Below are 22,391 nucleotides of genomic sequence, written 5' to 3'. Positions count from 1 at the left end.
GTATGATAAGTGCATGTTTTCTTTCCCATGGACAAATGCCACTTAATGAATTGACAGGGTTTTTTAGGCAACAGTGGTTACTGTTTAATAAATAAATGTGACCAGAAAGCATGAGACAGTACTCAGAGCACATCAAAGCCTTACATAGTGCACATTGCTGTTGTAGGTGGAAGAGGAGTGGAACTAAAAGTTTACACCTTTCAAGTTTTATGTACTCGATGCCAGTCATTTATCTGAAGAGCTAGGGCTTTAATCTTATACTACCAGCTGACACCAAGATAGTGCCAGCATCTGTCCTTTGTTCTTCAAAACTTGGTACAAAATAGAAAACTCCCCATCGTTTATACAAGCTGCTTTTTTTTATCTGTATTATGTACAACCCAGTTCCTAGAGTACTTTAATTTCAAAGGCAATGGATTGCAGCTTAGATTACCATATGTTTTTGGTGTTTGTCTTTTTTTTTCCCCCTCTTAATTGTCTGTCTATTCCATAGGTATTTTACGTATCCATTTAAAGAGATGACTGTGGAGGAAGAAGAAACTATGATACATCAGCCAGATAAAGCTTGTTATTTCATGGCTCATAATGGCTGGGTTATGGGAGATGATCCTCTTAGAAACTTTGCTGAACCAGGTTTGCAAAAGAACTTTGAATTTACTTAGAAACCATTTGATATTCTAACCAAAGCAAAAAGGATTTTATTTAGTCAATTTTTTTTCCAGATGTATTCCTATGAAGCTGCAGAATAGCAGATGCTAAGCTTATAGCACTTTAATTTCCCATTCAGCATACAGATCAGCTGTAAGAACTGGAATTTGAGGTACAATTTTACAAGATTTGAGAGGGAAATTACCAGCTTTTTGCCACTGAAATGGGGACGTCCTGCCTCCCCACTTTTGTCATTGTCTTTGTTGCTTACTTTGTACTTTGTTCCAACACCAGTGCTTGTTGGCATTTCCATGAGACAATGACAGTGTGGCAGAAAACTAATGCAATGAAAAGGTGAATAGTATTTTACTGCATTAGTGAGCAAAAACTGGATCCTTGAAAAGTCCACCGAGTGGTAGTCAGACAGTCAAGAGATGAACCAGTTAATGCAAATTAAATATGCAGATTACTTGTGATGGTAAAATAGGGTATGAAATCACTGTGCACTAAAACATTGAAATGTAACTCCTTTAGGGACAGTGTTGCTATGCAATAAAAGCAAAAAAAGCTTGCGTTCAGGCTAGTCATTCACTTTCTAAACCAAATCAAACAAAGGCCAGTTTAATTATAATTAAAAACAATCTAACAGTTTGGGACTCTTTTAGAAGCTAATCTGTTGATATTCCAGAGTGATCTGGAGTTAGCAAACATTTAATTTTTGCATGGTAATCTACAGCCCTTTCTCTGCATTTTATTTGCTTTTATTCTCCTTCTCAAGGATGAAGATAATACGTGTTTCAAGGGTGGTTTTGTTCAGTTGCCATTCAGCTTATTGCCTTTTCTTCTAGGCAGACTGTTGTATTTTTTCCTTCAGTCACTGGCTTTAGTTAGTGTACTTAATTTGCATTACTGATTTCTCTCTTAATTCATCTACAGCTTTTTGAGTACTTTATACTTGTGTTACGCCTTTGTTTTGTGCCACACATTATTTCAAATGAGAACACAGTGTGAAAATATGGTACATAAGGGCACAAATAAAGGAATTGCAAAACAAATGCAGCCGGTTCTCTAAATGGTCCTTTAAAAATCACAGTGTACATCCAAAGAAAGCCAATTTTTCTGTCCACGTGGCTATGCTGCTCTTAGTGAAGATAAAGGTCAGCTGTGCTTAAGTGACTTTTTTTAGAAGTAGTGGTAATTTACAGTCCCTGCTTTTTACTTACTAGCTTTGGAAATTCATCACAGTCTGCTGTTAACAGAAGATAAAATTGTAAATCATGGCTGTCACAGTTTATGTTGGCAGAGTGAGATGCTTTTTTGAATTTGGCCCGTATAAACAACCAAAATACTGATTTTGTTCATTTGTTTGCTGCTCTTTTCTTTTTTCAAAGTAGTTTTTATACTACTTTGAAGAATTAAAAGGAATTTGTTTTCAATCTGAAGAATTATTTCAGTATCACTATAGAAGCTAAACATGCCCTTGGAGGAGTCTGAAATTATACCGTATATTATATCATTGTAGGGCATATAGATTTTGAGTTGATATGGTTATTGTTAGAATTATTATTGTTAGGTTATTGTTAGAATTTTTACTCTTCATTAGAGTGTTGTTCTACTCCTTAGCAGTAGAAAATAAAATACCGCATTTTGATTTTGCTGCACATTCTATAATATATTTACACTGAAGTGAATTTATTTCCCTTACAGGTTCGAATGTTTACTTGAGAAGAGAGCTCATTTGTTGGGGAGACAGTGTGAAACTGCGTTATGGTAATAAACCTGAAGACTGCCCATACCTCTGGGCACATATGAAAAAATACACTGAAATCACTGCCAAATATTTCCATGGTGTTCGTCTTGACAACTGTCACTCAACGCCTATTCATGTAGCTGAGGTACGGAAAATTGTGTTTATTATAAAGGAACTTCTGCCTGTGAAATAGGTCCTGCACTGTTGCTACAAAATCTACAGGATCTACATGGCAGAGTCCAGGTGTGAATTAATCTTCCTCATAGCATAGGTTTCTTTTCTGGTGATGTTTAAATGTGGTTTCAGCTACTTTAAACAAATAGCAGAGTGGTGTAGCTATTGTATCTTTTAATTCTCTACTTTAGCTGAAATATTGTGGATGTGGTCAGGCCTGGCTAACTTTTCCCTCACTTATCTATGGACTTAGTGCAATGACTTTCAGTATCCAGATTGTCAGTTTTAGATGGAGTCATTGCCAAGACTTGGTTGAAAGTCTGGGTTATTTTTTTTCCATATATATTTTTCTGTTGCTGAATTGAAGAGGAAGTGATTCACTTCCCAGAATTTAAAAGTTGGTTAAGAACACCTGCAAAAAGTTTAGTCTAGCAGGTATATTTTTAAGACTAGTGCTTGTTGTTTTCCATGGAGCTGACTACATCGAGAAATTGTGCCTAGTAAATTGGCTTTAAATAGGTTTTGAGTAGTGCAACTTGTTAGTGCTTAGTCTTAGCTTTGTTGCAGAGCTTATCTAAATCTATGAAGAGCTCTCTAAAACAAGTTGATTTCCCCGTACAAAAGTTGTAAGTGGCTCTTAAATGCAGCCATTTCAAAACTTCTGCCATTCTTTCATTTATTGTTACTGTTTTTTGAATGGTAACTACGAAGGCTTAAACTGAAATCTTGCTCAGATTTCTTACTTCAAGAGACATCTCTTTTATCCAACCTTTGCATTTGCATTTTGAGCTAAGATTTTGTTTAAAAAGAAGGTTTTAATTAGCTTAAAGTCTACAGAAAATTTCCTAGAATTACTCAGTCCATCAATAATATCTGTAAAATATAAACATATTTTTATAAAACTTACATGTTAAGAGTATTTTTAATGTGCTGCATGTTTATGTTTGGTTAACATTCCTGTTAATGATTGTGTATACATAGCTGACAATGGATGTCTTGCATTAAAAATGTATTATGATCTATAGGAGATGCTAGCAACAGCCAGATCAGTCAGACCTAATCTTTATGTGATAGCTGAACTCTTCACGGGCAGTGAGTACATTGACAATGTTTTTGTCAACCGCCTGGGAATTACCAGCCTGATTAGAGGTACAATAAGCAGTTGAAAATTATGTAGGATTGTTGTGTATGGTTTGGAGTTTTAACTGTGAAACTAACATTGGTATGCTTTTTTATTTTTCTCACATATTCATGTTCTTTGCTTATGCGATTACCTTTTCTTCATGTTTTGTTTAACGTCTCCTGTGTTGTGTGCTCATTCTTGGTTTTGCTTATGTTTGTGTGTCGTTTTCTGTGTAACAACTTGTTTTGTTCCTTAATTTTGGCTTTCTGTTTATCTTTGCTGCATGGCATTTTCCTATTGTCCAATCCCTGCCTAGCTTTGAAACTTGTCCTTTTTTGTATCTACCTTTCCCCTTTCTGTGGCTTTTTTGGCTGTGCTTTTTGCAGTACATGCTGGACACAGCTAGAAAATTGCGAGCCGATTTGTATGTAGTGGCTGAACTGTTCACAGGAAATGAGGAGCTGGACAATATCTTTGTGAATAGGCTGGGCATTACCTCCTTAATAAGAGGTAGGCTTGCTGCGTGTGTGGTCTCTTTCCAACGAGAGATTATAGATGACGTGCTTTTTCCAAGAAAAAGTTTTCTACTGAATTATGCACTTTTAATTTCATACTCCATGTAATTGGAAGTACAGGTTTTGTATTGTAACTCTTTTGATACTCAGCAGAAAATACAGTACTAGCTGTTAAATAAGAGAAGACTTCCTTCATTAGTTTACAGAAGGTTAAATATTTCACTCTTACTCTAGCGAGAGGAAAAAGAAGTTGTAGCACAGTTCTGCTGTGTAAGTGCTGCATCGTGTCTGATTTTTGTTGCATGAGTTTTTTTTAAAACCTATGAGAAACAGTTTGATCTCTGCTTTTTTGTCCTTTTTCCCCTTTCTCTTCCTTAATATATTATAGTCAATAGAATACTCCGAGGCTGTGTGTCCGCATTGGAGAATATAGTTACATGTGATTTTTTGGGGTTTTTTTAATGATTGAACACACCTAAATAACTTCTAAATGCTACATTAACATCTTTGTGCATGCTGTTCTCTGTGATAGCTATTCTTAGGCAAACACTTACATATTTTGTTCTTTAGAGGCAATGACTGCTTATAATAGTCATGAAGAGGGAAGGTTAGTTTATCGTTTTGGAGGTGAACCTGTCGGCTCTTTCGTTCAGCCGCGTTTGAGGCCTTTGACGCCAGCTATTGCTCATGCACTGTTCATGGATATTACACATGATAATGAATGTCCAATTCAGGTGAGCACCTAAGGCAAAAAACTAAGTTTACATGTAATATTTTCTGAAGTGATATTTCTGAACCGTGGGACGACTCGATGCTATCTGGATATTTTTTCTGAATGATATTTATGGGAAAGAAAGTGTTTCAGATGTTCAAGTTTTCATGTAGTGAAGAAAATTTTTTAACAGCTCCTTCTAACATTCAAGATTTTGTCTTTCCAGGGGATAAGTATGAGAAGTTACTAAATAAACTGTTTTGAGTCTTTCATTCCAGTTTCTGTAAATGATTCTCTCTCTGCTTGTTGATCTGCTCACCTAAGCTTCTGTTTACAGGAGAGAATGAGAGAGAGTGGTGGGCATTGAAGTGCTTATTTTGATGGTTTTTCTTAAGTTGCTTTTCTTAGTCCATTTGTAGTAATTTTCTTCAATAATTCTGTTGTGATTGAGGAAATAATGATCATGAGTTAGCACTTCCTCTTTTAAATATGTCTTCTGTATGCTAAATTGAGAGGATTGAATTATCTTTGTTTCACTGTTTATTGCCTGTGTATCTTTTAATGCAGCATCGATCTGCCTATGATGCTCTTCCGAGTGCCATGATTGTTTCCATGGCTTGCTGTGCTACAGGAAGCACCAAAGGCTATGATGAACTAGTGCCACACCAGGTATGGGTCTACAGTTCAACTCCTAAGTTGCTTTTCAAAATATAACCTTTTTCTTGTCCTATAACTCGTATTTTAATGTTGTTAATTTGAAATTTCAAGCAGTTTACTTGATGGCATTACTTGATGTTGTCTCGTTGCATATGAAATTTGAATTTATTATATATTTCAGACCTCAAAGCGTGATAGTTTGAGGTTTTTTCCTCAGAGTAATTCATATTTGCTTAAATCTTAATTTCTTTACAGATCTCTGTAGTATCTGAAGAGAGGGTTTATTCAAAATGGAATCCAGCAGCACATCTGAGTTCTGGTGAAGTTAATTTCCAAACAGGAATTCTGGCAGGAAGGCTGGCCATAAACAGGCTGCATCAGGAGCTGGGGGCTAAAGGCTTTAATCAGGCAAGAAGTGAGGGTGACACTGTGATTGCTTCATGTATATGCTCTGAGTGAGCACAGTTGTAATGGGATGTCTTTTCCAGGTGTATGTAGATCAGGTTGATGAAGATATAGTCGCAGTGACAAGACATTGCCCTACCACACACCAGTCTGTCGTGGCTGTGTGTCGAACGGCCTTCAGGGATCCTAAAACTTGCTTCTATAGTAAAGAAGTACCTGAAATGTGTATCCCAGGTAATCAGTTTTCTTTTCAAGAGATGGCAGGTGTACAAAAAATTCGGGTTATTCTAATTCCATGCTTTTTCATTTCAAGCACATGCATAGGAAATCCATATGAGAATTTTAAGTGTATAACACTGCTTTTATCTGTCCTAATATGTATGCACCAAAGTGGTGAAAGAAACCACAAATTTACCTTAATTAGGGTTTTTAAAAACATTCATATTTGAGTATACTTTCTGCTGCAAGCTCCTCATGAGGTTGTGTTATTGTTTATAGTCTTGTTTGTGAACTAGTAATAGTTAACAGCAAGATGGTTAATTGTACAGACTTGGGGGGATTACTATTTATTAAGTGTGTTATACTGGGGAAAAAGGCTAAAATCTTACTGTATTTGTTGGTATCATTGCTATTCAGCTTTCTTATATATAACTATTTTGTAGTTTTAAAATACATCATAAACAAGTCTGTAGTGCATAAATTAATATAAAGACAATATATATGGAGTGCATACATAATATTAATTAAATATGCAGAGTATTGACTGTACTTAATAGTAGCAAAATGTAATGACTTTTACACATTAGCTGGACATATTTCTGAAGAGAAGCTTTCCAAACTGGCTTTTTAAGTATACTCATTTCTTTGAGTGCATGTGTGTGTGCCTGTTTTAAAATCAGTTGCGTTATATGTTAAGGCATTTACAAGATTTGTATACCTTAGAGAAAATTAGAATAATTGCATATTAATAATAAATTGCTACCCTTTAAAGATAAACCATCTATAACTGCAGTTTGGAAAGCAAACTAGAACAGTCTCTAAATGATAATAGGGAAACTAAGAAAACTGGTGACCATAAAAAACAGGCTGTAATTCACTAATTGTTGTCTGATATTATGGTTAATTTATTATAAAATAACAAAAATCACCATTTTAAATACAATACAGCATATGAGCATGTAGTGAATGTTTATAAGATATTTAAGACACTTTCCCATATGTTTCTGTTCATTTGCTGTGTGACACAGACCTGTATGTTGAGTATTTAGGTTTTTAGTTTTAGGTTTTGCTTCATAATTTCAGAAGAATCACTTTTCATTTGAAGTATCTTAAGAGCTGCAACATGATTTAACTTTTTTTAGGAAAAATAGAAGAAGTAGTACTTGAGGCTAGGACTATTGAGAGAAGTGCTAGTCCTTACAAAAGAGATCTACATTTTATAAATGGATTGCCTAATTTCGCAGTGGAACTCAGAGAGCATATCCAGGTAATTAGCCCGCTTCAGTCATGTTCTGATGTAATATTTTGTCATTCGTTACATTAGAAAAAGACACTGAATTCCAGTTGCAAATTTGTTTTCTTTTCTAAGATAAAAGACAGTAAAATCATAAAACAAGCTGGAACTGCCATAAAAGGGCCAAATGAATTTGTTCAAGAAATAGAATTTGAAAAATTAACACCGGGAAGTATAATAGTATTCAGGTATGTTATTGTCATTGCCAAATGGCTGTGTTACTGAAAATAACTATTCTCAAGTCTTTATCACTCTATTTTAAGGGCTATATTTCTACAAGATGTGCTTTCGTATTCACAGAGTCAGTCTTGACCCAAAGGCACAGGAGGCTGTTGGTATACTCCGCAACCATTTGATCCAGTTCAGCCCTCATTTTAAATCTGGAAGTCTTCCTGACGATCATTTAGCACCGATTTTAAAAACCCCATTTTCTTCGTGAGTATTCTTTGAGTTTCTGAAGTAGAACTGAGAGATATACAGTGGGAGCAAAGAATATTATGTAAACTTAGAGTGAGGAGTTGTTGGATTTTTTTGTGGTTGTTGGTACAGATGGATTTCGACTGTCAGAGTGCAATAAAAGCTCTGAGATATTCTTCTTGTATGTATAATACTAGGTATGGTTAATACAAAAAACTTCCCAGTTCTGTGTAATCGCTGCCTAAAGTAAACTTTCTAATATGGACTGCTTCTCACTGTTGGGGTGGGTGTGATTGTTTGAGTTTTATACTTAATAGTGTGTTTGTAGGTAAATACTGAAAAATGTGAGAAGAACATCTCTGAACATCTGAAAAATTAAGCTCTTAATTTCCAAGATTAAGTGTTGTGAGAGTTGTATATATTTTAGTATTTTAATGTAGATCTGAAATTAGAATTGTTTGTGAAATCCTTTCCCCGTTTCCTTACTTTCTTTTGGGTTTTATTCTTTTTTTTTTTCTCCACTGTTTTTTCAGTATTGCATCTAAACTAACTTTGGCCGACCTAAATCAAGTCCTGTATAGATGTGAGGCAGAAGAACAAGAAGATGGTGGAGGGTGTTACAATATACCAAACTGGTCACCGCTGAAGTATGCAGGCCTCCAAGGTAAGAGCTTCAGCATTTCAATAAAAAAAGTGAAGTAGAGCTGCTCAATCTAGATCATACTGTAAAGAGTGGCTGTTGTATTGCCACTGACATTGTTTGAATAAAAAACAGTAAGTTTTTTCTACTTGACCATGCTACTAATCAGTGTTGTACCCAAGAAATCACATGCTGTAACAAACTCCCTCTCTCTCAATACTCTGAAACCTAACTTTGCAGCCCAATATATGTTTTAACACCAACGCCTGGGCTCTTAAAGTAAAAAGAGAACAAACATACCTCCAGTGAAAAGTTGCATTAATCAAACCCCTAGGCATTACTGGATTGCTGAGGACTGTCTGTCATTAATCAAACATATGAGTTCCATCATGCTCGTTATTCCACCATGGTTTACATAACTTTCTAGGATGTATGCTGAGGAAATGACAATTGAGTGGCCTAACTCCTTATGCAGATCAAAAGAAATAATATTCAAATCTAATTGAAGCATCTGTTGCTGTGTACCTTTCCCCTCTGAATTGTAACAACTGTTTGTGATAGGGGTGTGTCTTTTAATACACAGTTGGGTTTGTATCTTCAGGGTTAATGTCAGTGATGGCAGACATTAGACCAAAGAATGATTTGGGTCATCCATTTTGTGATAATTTAAGATCTGGAGACTGGATGATTGATTATGTCAGTAATCGTCTGATTTCACGTGGTGGAGCCTGTGCAGAGGTCAGTAAAAATACTTATTTGGTGACTTTGGGGTTTTAAATTGCTACTTTGTTTCATTTTCTACTACTATTATATTTTTAAATTCAGACTGTGTATGACATGTTTCTTATATAGGCAATTTCTTCTAGGTGATTGAACCATTAATAAATATGTTTTTCTTCCCTCCCCTCAATCCCATTTAAGACTAGATAAATACAAAAAGGAGGTGAAAAATATGTAGAGTGTAGAGGGGTTGTTAGCTCTTGCATAAGGGCTGGCAGGTGTCACTCCCTGTTTATTACTTTTCCCCAAATAAAAATGAAGTTAGTTTTTGGGTTTTGGTTTTTTTTTTTTTTTAAGAAAGTACTTTCAAAAGAGTGCCGAAGTACTGCTAAGGCACACATGAATATTATACAGTTATAATGTTTATTTTGACAGGTACAATCTTCATCTGCAAGGTTTAAATCTTTAACGACTTCCTAGTAGGTTGTCTTGATGTTATTTAACAAGTCTAGAAGGAAAGAGAAATACTTTTCAGATGTCAAACATTTTGCAATGACACAAGGATGCTTGCATTATAGTGATGCCTTTCGAGTTGTGGTTTCCTTTGCTACTCAGTTTTCATGACAACTTTGTGATAGTTCTTTTTTTCCCACAAGACTAGCAAAATATAGTCACTTTCTATACTTAATGTTTGACCCATTTATATGTGATATTACAAATGAAATTTTTCCTTACTACTTTTCTTAGAGTTCATCTCTCTTAGCTGAAATTTTGGAGCAGGAGGATGCAGCGTAACTTGGGTGTAATACATGTTCAAAAACTGTGACAAATACTGTAACTGTATGGATCATGAAAGTACGGGGTTTTGAGCCCTGATCTTATCAAGTTCTAATTATATTGTACTTTTAATAGGTTGGTAAATGGTTGAAGGCCATGTTTGTGTACCTAAAGAGAATTCCCCGTTACCTCATCCCGTGTTACTTTGATGCCATATTAGTGGGTGCATACACAACACTTCTGGATGTGGGATGGCATCAGATGTCTAGGTATGCTTGGCATATCAGAGCTATAGAGGTATCTGTATGTATTTGCATCTTCAAGTTTTGTCTGCTAGAAAATGTAATTTTAATGTTTTCATACTCTTCCAGTGTAAAAGGGTAAAATGGGTAGTGAAAATTAAATCTTCTAACAGTGGTGGTTTGGAAGACTGAGAGTTCAGATTCCTATCCAGGGTTTGAATTTAAAATTCCTGTTGACATTGTACAGTAGGAGGAGGAACCCTTAAACCAGCATTTCTTTGCCAGGCTTTGGAAGGGTTTTTTGCCATAATTCTAGTACCACTGCAATGATTCCTTAAAGTTCAGGTAGGTAAGAAAATATCAGATAGTATTTTATGCTCATGCTTTGTTCAACATTTCTTCTCTGATACAGCTACATATTCTTCATTATCTGAGCACTTTGCTTACTTCATAAAATAACTATTTAATCTTCAGTGTCTGCTACTCTGTCTCTTGCAAAGGGAAGGGAGATTGATTTAATAGAGGCTTTTTCCTAGCTATAAACATGCTGAACAAGTCAGTGTTGTTTTGTGAAAATACAGATATTAAAATGGGAATAGAATTCGGTATGGCTGTAAAATCATGGACCATAGTATATTTTATGAAAATGCTTGAAGATTAACTAGTCAGGAATGCAGATTGTATTATTTTAGAAAATGTGTTGTCAAATTTTTTGATTTGCAGGTTTTGTGTGTATATATGAATATACATAAAAATATGATTTCAAAAAAGACTGACTAGGTTTCGCAGATTTTTGTTCATAGTAAAATATTTTTATTGTATTTTTGAAGTCTTAGATCTGTGTATAGGCATCACCTAAACCAAAACAACTTCCTTTTTTTAACCCTTTTTTCTGGAATATTTGTCATAAAAACTCCTGTTAAAATTAGTAAATGTTAAGACTAACATTGGGCACACATTTTGGGGAAGTGAGTGATCTACAAATAAAATTTTATGTAAAAATTATTTAATGCGAAATACTAGCATTAATTCATTTTTAATACTAGTATTAATTCATTTTTAGGTTTTATATTATGCATAATACTTAACATAGCCTTCTGTAAAAGAAAAAGGGAACATTTTATAGACTGATATTATTGAATGTAAAATTAATTTAATTATGTTGCATTACAGCTTTGTGCAAAATGGATCAACATTTGTTAAACACCTTTCCTTGGGTTCAATCCAGTTGTGTGGAATAGGAAAATATTCTTGTCTGCCAAATCTGTCTCCTTCCTTACATGATGTTCCCTATAGGCTCAATGAGATTACAAATGAGAAGGAACAGTGTTGCGTTTCCTTGGCAGCTGGTAAGTGAGAACAGCCTTTAAAAAAAAAGTCTTCTAAGATAGTTAAACTGTTTTTAATAACTATATTAAAATTTTCTGTAATGTGTTTGGGATCCATATGTCAGCAACCATGTATGAAATATAGGTAGCAATTTCACTCACTTTTACCCTGTGTGTAAGGTAAAGATTTACCCTATTAAAAGTATGGGAGTTTTGTCTAGCAGTGCTTCTTGGGGACAACCATTTTGTTACTGTTCATGGGAACTGGGGAGATCTTTATTTGTAAGCACTTTATTAAAAGACATTTTTAGCTGTCTTTGTTACCATATTCAGAGATCCACAAGTATGTTTTTCTTTGCAGCAGACTTGCTTGAGTTGAATATACTTATCATGATGGGTTTTAGTTTGTTTTCTAAACATGAATTTAAGAACTTAATTGTACTGGAGTAATAAGAGGGAATTTATTGTTTACAAGTTCTTGGAAAAAGAACCATTAACAAACCAGAACTCCTGATCTGAAACTGTCTCCCAAAGGAAAGAGAATAAAAGCAGTCAGCAAATAGTGTTTATACCTCCAAATGTCCTGCCAGCATCTGGCAATCTTCCTATGGGCACTTTTCTATGTCCCAAGTATTATCTTCTGTGGTTTAGAATGAATTTATTTTTGTTCTGAGTTAGCCCATTCCTTTTCTGAAGCCATAGAAACTTTTAAACATCTACAGATGCAGTGGCATCTCGCTCACTGGAGTGTTTTTCTTCTTTTTTTTGCCGTCTGCCTTTCGTGTAGTTTTACTGCTTTTAGTTCTGGATTTTAGTAACATTCCATTTGCCTGCTTTAGTGTTACCTAGAAGCACAGAGGCACAGTGTTCCCTTAAACTGGTCATAAAGATTAATTATACTAAGGGGTTTGGTTTTAAATATTCCCTTCACATATTCACTGCGAGTTGTGCCTGAGATTTTTGATTTGTACATGGATTGTCATTCTCAAGTGCTGCTGCCATGTACTATAAAATTGCAGAGATGTGGAGGCCATATTAAAGTATTAGCAAATACTGTATTTAAGTAAGTGATAAAAGTTAAAAGGTTGTTCTATCGAGCATGCACAAGAGACTGCTAGTTTGAAACTTTCTGTTTGAGAGATCAGAAAAGTTAATAAATGGAAGAAAAGACAAATATGGACCTTACTGTTGTAATTATTATGCCTTGTTATTTAGAATCATTCTTAAAGCTATATGTTACAATGTCTGCAGTAAAAAGTAGTTCTATAAGCTGCTGGAAAAGAAAAACAGGATGTCTTTCATAGTAGCTGAGAACAGTCATATCCCTTTTATGCTACTGAGATGGCACAGCTCTCGTAAATAAACTCTTGCCAATAAAGTGTTATAATCTTACCGTAGTTCTGACTTTTTGTTAGTTTTCTTTCTGTTTCTTTTAATTAAGGGACGGCACTTGGGTAAGTTACCAAGTGATTTAATACAAATTTAAATGTTACTGATATGAGAAATGCTGTTGTGTGATCTTGAAATTCTAGAAGATATTGTTCTAGAATAAGGTGTATTTCATTCTGTCAAAAACTTGGTCTAGAACACTGCTTACTTTAAATATCTTAATCTAGGAAAAAATTATAAATAAGGATATATTTTCTACTTCTGGTTACTTTATACATACTTGTATGCTTGTTGGTTTCTGCTATATCAATGAATTAGATGAAAAATGACATTTCTTTTCAGGTTTACCTCACTTTTCTTCTGGAATTTTTCGTTCTTGGGGAAGGGACACTTTTATTGCACTAAGAGGTCTAATGTTAGTTACCGGGCGCTATCTCGAATCAAGGTAAGACTGACTTAGCCTTAGTTCTTATTGGCTCTGTAGGTAGTTAGGAAAAAGCAGTGCTCTCAAAACCTGAGATGACACTCAAGCTTTTTGAAACAGCTGATGAGCAGTATGAAACTTTAATGGCACTAGATGTATTTGAGAGTTCTCTCTAAGTGGAATTAAAAATAGCACTAAAATGATTCTCTTTTGCTTTCTTAGTGCTGACACAAAGCTGATGTTCTGTATAGATTAAGGTAGTTTTAACCTCTGTAACACTACTGTTTGTCCTTAAAGTGATTGTTTCACATTTACTTGCATCTCTGTTGCTGAGAAATATTTTCTGAATTTCTTATGTAAAAATTCGAAGTAGCAAGAGAATATTATTTTTATAAGAAATGTGTGATTGCAGGCATAATTTTTTTGTAACTGCTACTATTTGGCTGTTAATACTAGAAATCAGCTAATTGTGGATTGTTACAGTCAGGTGTCTGTAAATGTTTAACCTGACAAATAAACCGTACATAAACCAGATAGATTTGATATTTTGATTAATTTTAATTTGGGTGGAGCTTGACACTGATAGAAACATAAAAATTGGTTGGTTTAAATTAGCATGTATTTATGCTGTAGAGCATTTGGCCACCTATTAGCTTTCTCATGCAGTGAGATCTGCAGTCTAGTAGTATGTTTACCTTTTTAAAGCTAGTTGGAATCCATGTTTTCTGCAAGGTATGCGCAACGGTTCTCAAATGAAACTTCTCATAACCTCAGCTGCTGTCACCTCTCTGTATTTTAATAGGAAATTCCCATCTACTCCTGCCCTCCGTCCCCATTCCACCCCACCCATCAGAATGGATACCAGGGTAATCATAAACAATATCAATAAAAACCTTCCCTGTGACCTCAGTGGGATTTGGATTTAGGGTCTATATTACTACCTGTAAAAAAACAAACTATCTCTTCCATATGAATAGATGTTGTATGTTTTGTGCCAACTGATTTAAATGTATTCATGTTGAGGAATTTGTAGGGATTGGGTGACTTCTTATTGCAAATGAAGTTCATGCTAAATGGAGTAATTCGTAGCTTTCAACAGCAAACTTTTGGCATCTATCTTTAAAATCCTTTTTGTCTTCTTGACCTACCTTGCTATTAAGGTAATCCTGTATGCTTTGTGCTTAATACTTTGTCCGGTAATGGCCCTGAAAGCAACTTAGCCAAGACTGTGGTTTTCTTTTGTTCTAGAAACATCATTTTAGCATTTGGTGGGACTTTAAGACATGGTCTCATTCCCAATCTGCTTGGCGGGGGCACACATGCCAGATACAACTGTCGAGATGCTGTGTGGTGGTGGCTTCAATGTATCCAGGACTACTGTAAAATTGTTCCAAATGGATTAGACATTCTCAGGTGTCCCGTTGCTAGGATGTACCCGAGAGATGACTCTTCTCCTCAGCCTGCAGGCACTGTGGTAAAGATGATTTCTAAGTATTTAATACAACTATAATATTTTAATGAAATGATGTTATTTTTTTCTAGCTACAAGAATCTGTTGCTATCTGTTGTTTATGGTGAAGTTTGATTATAGCACAAGAATTCTGCATTTTAGACAGTTCTTGCTACATCTGCATCACTGATTAGACAAGTGCAGGGGATTGGGAAAGGAGAAAAAAATTCCATCAGCGTCTAAATTGTTTTGTTGATTTTAGTCTTGGAAAAATGTTTATGTGAAAAACTGTATATAGCATATTGCCATAGTTAAGGATGCTCATGGAAAATGTTTGGTGTTTTTCTTTTGAAAGATCATAAACTAGAGGCTTAAGCATTGCTACTATTTGCACATTAGATAGAGCCTTTCTACTTGTTTTTCATCTTGCCTTTCACATGTCATCCAAACATGCAACAAATGTAGGATCAGCCACTTTATGAAGTAATACAGGAAGCAATGCAACGACATATGGAAGGCATAAATTTCCGAGAAAGGAATGCTGGTCCACAGATTGATCAAAACATGAAAGATGAAGGTAACATACATGGAACATCTACTGTACAAATCAGAAGTTTATGATAATATTTTATATTTTGTTTCCTCTAGCTACTGAGCATATTTTTTAAAAATTATGTTTACTGTAACTAAAATTATATTACTTTAAATATACTTAATATTTTAAAAGTGCCTAATTAATTGTTTATTATTGGCAACTGTTTATATGCTATGATACAAGTTACCTTTAAAATTTCACTTAAAGTGCACTTGGTCTCAGGAACCCACCTCAGATCTCTTGTTTGGAGGTTTTATTGCTTATTAAGGAGGTTTGGGTTGGCAGGGTCAGTTGGCATTTTGTTTTGTCCAAAAACCAAACTTCACACTTGATATTCTTGCTTGGCAGGTTTTAATGTAACTGCAGGTGTTGACCATGAAACTGGCTTTGTGTTTGGAGGAAACCGCTTCAATTGTGGCACTTGGATGGATAAAATGGGAGAGAGTGAAAAAGCACGCAACAAAGGAATTCCAGCTACTCCAAGGTATGAAATCCAGGCTCTGGGGACAGGATTTTTAAATTATGTTTTTATTTGAAATTCTTCTGCAGAACTGCTACTGTGCCTTCTATTAATACATCCAGGAGGTGATATCTCAAATGTTCTGAACGTTTCTGCCTACTAAAATGTTAAAGGATTTTTTTTTTCTTTGTTCTGATTTGAAGTAAAAAGGTCTGTTCTTGGCAGGTGAAGCCCTCAGATTCTGTCAAGGTCTTAACTCCATGCTTAGAGTTGAATTTTGAATTCCATGAAGTGTAATTTAGGGAAAACTGTATGCTTGTAATACTGGCAGTGCTTTGTTATTTAGACTTACTTAGAGATACATATTGATAATTGTGTTGTTTGAATAATTCTTTGAATTCAAAAATATCTTCAACATCTACACTTTTAGAGTTGAGATTTAAGCACTTTAAAAATAAGCTCTATTATGTGCTAGCCAACTGTTGCAGGTGTCCTTGCTTGAATTTAACACAGTTACAGAAGTGCATGTGCAGATGAGAAACTCTGTATTAAATGCAGTTTTGAGATCAGAGGACAAAGTTGTTTGGGGTTGATCCTTTTTTCATGTTCTTAATCGCTCGTATATAATTATCTTCAATCTATGCTAATTAGCTAGGAATGATGATATGACTTTAAATAAGACTGTTTTACAGAAAAGTATCTATTAACCAGTTTACAATCAAGTTTGTTCTCTGACTGAGAAATAGGGGAACAGTAGGAAAATAAGTGTCTAAATAAGATACTTAAAATCTGAATTTTTTTCAGCTACTCATTGAACTTTAATAGCCTTCTTAAAGTAATTATTGGGCTTCTTTATCACTACTATTTTAGAGATGGCTCTGCTGTGGAAATTGTTGGTCTGTGCAAGTCAGCTGTCCGCTGGTTGCTGGATTTATCTGGGAAAAACATATTTCCATTCCGTGGAGTCACTGTAAAAAGACATGGTAAAAACAGGCACATTTCATAATTGTATTACTGGGGTATAAAAATAACTAAAACAATGAAGCTGTGACAATATAACCTTAGGGATTATTATCAAACTACCCAGAAAGGTTTAGGGGCAAATGGGGAAAAACTTTATCATTCATTACAGGAATACAAAGTAGAATGATGCAGGCTGCGTGTCTTTATTGTCTCTTTCTGGTTTTTTTCCCCCCACTATTCAGAAGACAGAAAACCCCTTCCTGGTAATATTTACATAAATATCATTGCAAGTCCCCTATGTTCTAGAAACAATACTCTTCTAATTACAAAATTACTTTAAGCATACCCAGCCCAAGTGAATATGTGCCCTGTAAAGACTCTGTTGTGCTAGTCTCCCTAGAAGTTTCAGTGAGCTGTTCCTATGAAATGTAGAATTGACCTAAATGTGGGGAATCACCAGCTGGAGAGAGGTGATCCTAGGACTACTCCTGTTAGGTGTCAGGAATTTGGGAAGCATACTTCTGGTGTTGCCACTGTGGCTGTTTTCAGAAAATGAAACCCATATATAACATCTTGCAGGAAAGGAGGAAGTTATCACATATGATGAGTGGAACAGAAAAATTCAAGAACACTTCGAAAGGCTGTTCTTTGTCTCTGAGAATCCAACAGATCCCAATGAAAAACGTCCAGATCTCGTCCACAAACGTGGAATTTATAAGGACAGCTATGGAGCTTCAAGTCCATGGTGCGATTACCAACTCAGGCCAAATTTTACAGTAGCGATGGTTGTGGTAAGTGAGGGGGAATGGGAGGAGGACTTTGCACTTAAAATTGTCTGTATTATTAAACTAAGCTTGCATTGTAAGGTCCATCTGCATGACGCTATAGCAGGAATATACATTGCTAAGAATAATTTTTTGAAAGCTTTTTTTTTCCCATGCTTTTAATATTGATTCATCTTGGACTATCTCCTAAAAATACAGCATGACAGGACTTGCCAATTTACCGTGTTTGCTGTATTCAGAATGTCTTTTTAGATTAGGTCTGGGAGGCCACTTTTCTCATCAAATTAGCTAAAAGGCATGGTCTGCTTTTGGATTTTTGAAGAGCTTCAGTAATAATACTTGAGAAGTGTATTTAAAGTAAAATTAAAATTGAAAAAAGCACTGGATAGCTTCTGTCTTCATGCTTACCGAATCAAGTTCTGGAACCTACAAGTCAGAGTAATATAAAACTCAGGCTTTTTGTTGTCTTCTGAATTTACATACACAATCTTATGTATATGCACAGAGACTATTCCTAAAGTCTTTATTATTTTATTAGGCCCCAGAGTTGTTCACACCTGAGAAAGCTTGGAAAGCTCTGCAGATAGCAGAGGAAAAACTACTCGGTCCATTAGGCATGAAAACCTTAGACCCAGAGTAAGTACACTAGAGATAAGTGTTAAGTACAAAACAGGACAGTAGGAACTACTTCTTGTGGGGAAGGGAGTGGGGGGGAGGTAGTGTGTAAAATCCTCATACCTGTGAAATAAGGCTGCAGGAAGTACTTCCAGAACAATCATTTTTCTTTTCTAAAAGTTCACGAAATTGATTTTTTTTGTTTGTTTGTTATGGAGGCCACACAATAAGCAAGTCTAATTTGGTATCATAAAAGACGTTGAATTTGCATTTGGGACATACTTATATATGATAGAGTGTACAGCACTAAAATTTGAGTAAAGCATAAGGACAAAATTAGGAATTTAAGTCCTTCAACGACATTAACCGTTTTCCTACTAGTCTAAACAATATTTAAAATTCCATTATTATGTAAAATACAGAACCTTGTGGAAACGTCTTAAGCATCATTAAATGTAAATGCCATGACAAATTTTTTGGTTAATTTCTGTTTTCCTGTTCTGTGTATCATTTTTGTTAAGGCTTTGTTTACATAATGCATTTTTTCTTTCTTGCAGTGATATGGTGTACTGTGGAGTATATGATAATGCTCTTGACAATGACAACTACAATTTAGCCAAAGGTTTTAATTATCACCAAGGACCTGTAAGAGCCAATTCCTTCAATTTTAGAAAAAGTGTTGTCAACTTTTCAAACAGACTGCTTTAATAATAATCTCTTTTCATGCCTTGTTTAGGAATGGCTGTGGCCAATTGGATATTTTCTTCGTGCCAAATTGTACTTCTCTAAGTTGATTGGTCCAGAGATATATGCGAAAACTGTAGTTACAATTAAGAATATTCTTTCTCGCCACTATGTTCATCTTGAAAGGTAAGATACCTATTCCTTCTAGCTAGTGTATCTACCTGTCCAATTCCATGTAAAAGTAAAAATCTGCAATATATTGCAGATATTGCAGATCGCAAGTCAGGTTTCAAATACAGGTGAGATCTAGTGCCTTTTATAGAGTGCAGAATTACCAATACCCATGTAAAGACTGGATGAAATAAGTCTTATGTAAAAATTAGGATCTAATTTCAGAAAAAAGTGTTGGTGAGGTTTTTTATTTAAATCAAAATATTTCAAAACAACCTTTAAAACATATTGGTTAAAGGGGTAGTAGTGACAGATTAAAATTGCAGCAAATAAGATGATGCAAAATATTGTTAGGATTTCTTGTGTTATAAGTGAGGAAACTTAAGATTCTGAAACTGTCATAATATCTTGCTATTCTAACAAACAGAGGAACTTGCTTTTTGAGTTCTCCCTCAGACCAAACCACAAAACCCAAACACTGTTTTTCCCCTTTTGCTATTATAGTTTTAGTTCTTAAGGATTTCAGACAAATTAAAACAAACAAAACATCTTGCCCTTGATATCTCTTCCATATAATCTGTTCTACAGCACATCAAACATGCATTTATTTGTACCCAAAAGAGCAATTCAGTAGGACTGATCATGACAAAAAAGTTTGTCATGAGGAACAAAAGCAATATTTTGCCTTAGTTTTTGTCTTTTCCAAGTCTCTTATTTGGTAATATCACATACAGCTTACAGTTTGGTAACACTCTTTGTTTTTTCTGTTTTATTAAAGTAGTGTGCTTTCACTCTGTTATGATATTTCATAATGTACAGAATAATTAATACAGAACAGGCTCTACTTATGAGTTTTTCTGTAAGTATGCTAGTTTGTGGGGTTCTTTACTCCTAGGGAGGCAGAAAAGGCTTGTGCAGTCATACTACCTGCCAGATGTTGTCATGTTTTAGTACCATAATTAATTTCCAGTGTAGTTTGAATACCATTCAGGTGTCTCACAGGTCATTCATATTCTTCCAAAACCAAAACTACCTGAATGAGAAACAGGAGCAACATGCCAGTAGTGTAAGTTCAGTTATTATTAGTAGCAGAGTCCAATTTGAAGATGACACCTCCACTACAATTCCCAACTGCAGGGGAAAAAATATTTAGCTATTAATTATTAAAGGACATACCGTGCCTGTAGGAGAGCAGACCTTTAGTCATGCTTTTCAGTTTCCTACTGATTTAATCTTTTAAAAGGTTTTAAATTATTCTTTTAATTTCAATCTATAATCTAACAACAATACTCACTTGTTTTTTCTTTTATTAGATCATCCTGGAAAGGGCTTCCAGAACTAACTAATGAAAATGGACAGTATTGTCCTTTTAGCTGTGAAACTCAGGCCTGGTCGATTGGTGTTATCCTTGAAATCCTTTATGACTTGTAAAAGTTTATTTTGATTGATTTGATGAAAGTTCTGTGGTCTTATTATTGGGCATAAATGAACACTTGGCTTACACTGCAAGGGAAATCAACTGTTCTGCACAATCACTTAAGCTGTGTCCTGACTTTCAAAGACGCTGAATGCCAGCAGCTCCTGTGTCCTATAACTGTGTGGGGCTTGGATTTTTTGAAAATCAGGCCATGACAATAAAACTGCAGTGCACACTTGATGCAGAAACTTTTGGTAAGGAGCAATTTTGAGAATATGCACAAACTAATTTTAACTAGCTTTGGTTTTGTAGCCTTTTCAAATCAAAATCTTAATGTAACAAAGTAGCTCTTTCCTGAGCTAAAAATAAGTAGCACAGCTCTTATGTTTTTTTTTCTTTGTCTCTTAAAGAGTAAATGGATGTTTTGCAAATGCATGCTTAAAGGGGAGTAGAATAACCTCTAGCTTTCTGAGTTTGGTATGCTTTGTGCTCTAGCACCATACATTAATGAAGGCATAATATGTTGTCTCTCCATTGAAGTGTAAGATGGGGATTTTTTGTGTGTGTGTTCAACTGAGCACTTCACTAAGCAACCACAGAAATAAAGTGTATGAATACTGTAATAAACCAACCTTTGAAGTTATATATAAAATTTTGAGGACTTTACTTTGAGAGTTAATTCAAGCAATAATAAGATAATGTTCTATGTTAATCCATCTTTAGATTTATTTAAATACTGTGGGCCATGTAGCAAACCTATTTCTTCATTTAAAGCTGGTTTTCACCATGAGTAATTCATAAGAAATGTGCCTACGATGCACAGCCTATATGCTAGGGGAAGCCAAAAATAAGTCAATGTGCTTCAGTGCTTCATTAAATGAATTTATTGAATTATGGTCACCTCAGCCCTTCATGCTTGAGAAAGTCCTAGTTCTGTTGAAGCAGGTGGAAACACTTAATATCAATGGAAAGAGATACTGGCCTACCATCAGAAAGGAGAATATGAGGTTTCTGGGCCTTTTGAAATTACACCAATAACAATAAGCATGCTACCTCTGTGTTGTGTCCTTTGGGAATAAATCCAGTGACCATGAAGCAAAACATGTTTTTTCATATTTGAATGCCTACATGCCTTATTAAATTCAGTTCAGTATTCCCAGACTGAAAGGTGGTTAACAGAAGCTGCAGTTGGTCATTCTCAACTCTGTTCATACAATTTTTCCATCTTAGTGCAATGAACAGGCAGAGAGTGAGATTGAAAACACTCCCCATATCACAGACAGGAAAGCAAAAGCACTATTGCATTTCTTAATGTTAAACAACAAATGCTGAAAAAAATAAATACAGGATGTAATTATAATGCACTAAACATGTAGATCAAGATTTTATCATATCTGTATTTTAATGTTTCTGTATCTTGTATAAAGTACAGCACCCACGTGCCGTCTTGTTCAGGGAGATGTATTACACAGGGATACATGTGAGGGCAAGTTAGCAGGCTGAGGAGAGATGAATTGTAAGAAGTGGCTATATTCACACTATTTATTTGAAAGATTAGTAAGCGTTTGAACTCCCTTGCTGAAGTGTTCAGTCCTTAGAAGTTATGAATAGGAAAGGTCTATATTATACCTAAACTTTGGAGCTGCTGCCGTACAAGGGTTGGGAAATTTTTATTTTCTCAACACAATGCATAAGAAATGTCATTTGATCAAAAATGTTACTGAAATGTCAACTACAGATTATTTTTTTAATGTGCAAGAGGCATATAAAGTATTTTTCATACTGTACTGAACTTTCCAAAATACTTGATAGTGATA

At 35.0% G+C, this 22,391-nt stretch overlaps 1 protein-coding gene across 2 annotated transcripts in view; it reads left to right on the top strand.

Annotated features, from left to right (window-relative positions):
• The window catches only part of AGL (amylo-alpha-1, 6-glucosidase, 4-alpha-glucanotransferase), a 32,809-nt gene extending 10,875 nt beyond the window's left edge, over positions 1–21,934 (top strand). Inside the window, exons 10-33 of one of the 2 annotated variants that reach the window (XM_027651546.1) lie at positions 494–633; positions 2,356–2,543; positions 4,082–4,205; positions 4,781–4,944; positions 5,490–5,591; positions 5,835–5,987; positions 6,068–6,218; positions 7,346–7,470; positions 7,573–7,685; positions 7,798–7,932; positions 8,448–8,578; positions 9,156–9,292; positions 10,187–10,320; positions 11,467–11,642; positions 13,353–13,455; positions 14,683–14,908; positions 15,350–15,461; positions 15,828–15,963; positions 16,810–16,922; positions 17,482–17,693; positions 18,226–18,323; positions 18,860–18,947; positions 19,039–19,172; positions 20,471–21,934. In XM_027651546.1, coding sequence (XP_027507347.1) covers positions 494–633; positions 2,356–2,543; positions 4,082–4,205; positions 4,781–4,944; positions 5,490–5,591; positions 5,835–5,987; positions 6,068–6,218; positions 7,346–7,470; positions 7,573–7,685; positions 7,798–7,932; positions 8,448–8,578; positions 9,156–9,292; positions 10,187–10,320; positions 11,467–11,642; positions 13,353–13,455; positions 14,683–14,908; positions 15,350–15,461; positions 15,828–15,963; positions 16,810–16,922; positions 17,482–17,693; positions 18,226–18,323; positions 18,860–18,947; positions 19,039–19,172; positions 20,471–20,588 — 3,313 coding nt within the window. In that variant the 3' untranslated portion in view covers positions 20,589–21,934. Of the gene's footprint in view, positions 1–493; positions 634–2,355; positions 2,544–3,597; positions 3,722–4,081; positions 4,206–4,780; positions 4,945–5,489; positions 5,592–5,834; positions 5,988–6,067; positions 6,219–7,345; positions 7,471–7,572; positions 7,686–7,797; positions 7,933–8,447; positions 8,579–9,155; positions 9,293–10,186; positions 10,321–11,466; positions 11,643–13,352; positions 13,456–14,682; positions 14,909–15,349; positions 15,462–15,827; positions 15,964–16,809; positions 16,923–17,481; positions 17,694–18,225; positions 18,324–18,859; positions 18,948–19,038; positions 19,173–20,470 lie in introns of both variants that reach the window. The other variant, XM_027651545.1, reaches the window with a different exon arrangement.
• The last annotated feature ends 457 nt before the right edge of the window (positions 21,935–22,391 follow it).

The sequence above is a fragment of the Corapipo altera genome, unplaced genomic scaffold (genome assembly GCF_003945725.1).
Source record: "Corapipo altera isolate COAL_440 unplaced genomic scaffold, ASM394572v1 57, whole genome shotgun sequence".
In the NCBI taxonomy this organism is placed as follows: domain Eukaryota; kingdom Metazoa; phylum Chordata; class Aves; order Passeriformes; family Pipridae; genus Corapipo; species Corapipo altera.
The sequence above is the reverse complement of the archived record's forward strand: the minus strand, read 5'-3'. Positions and strand labels throughout refer to the sequence as shown.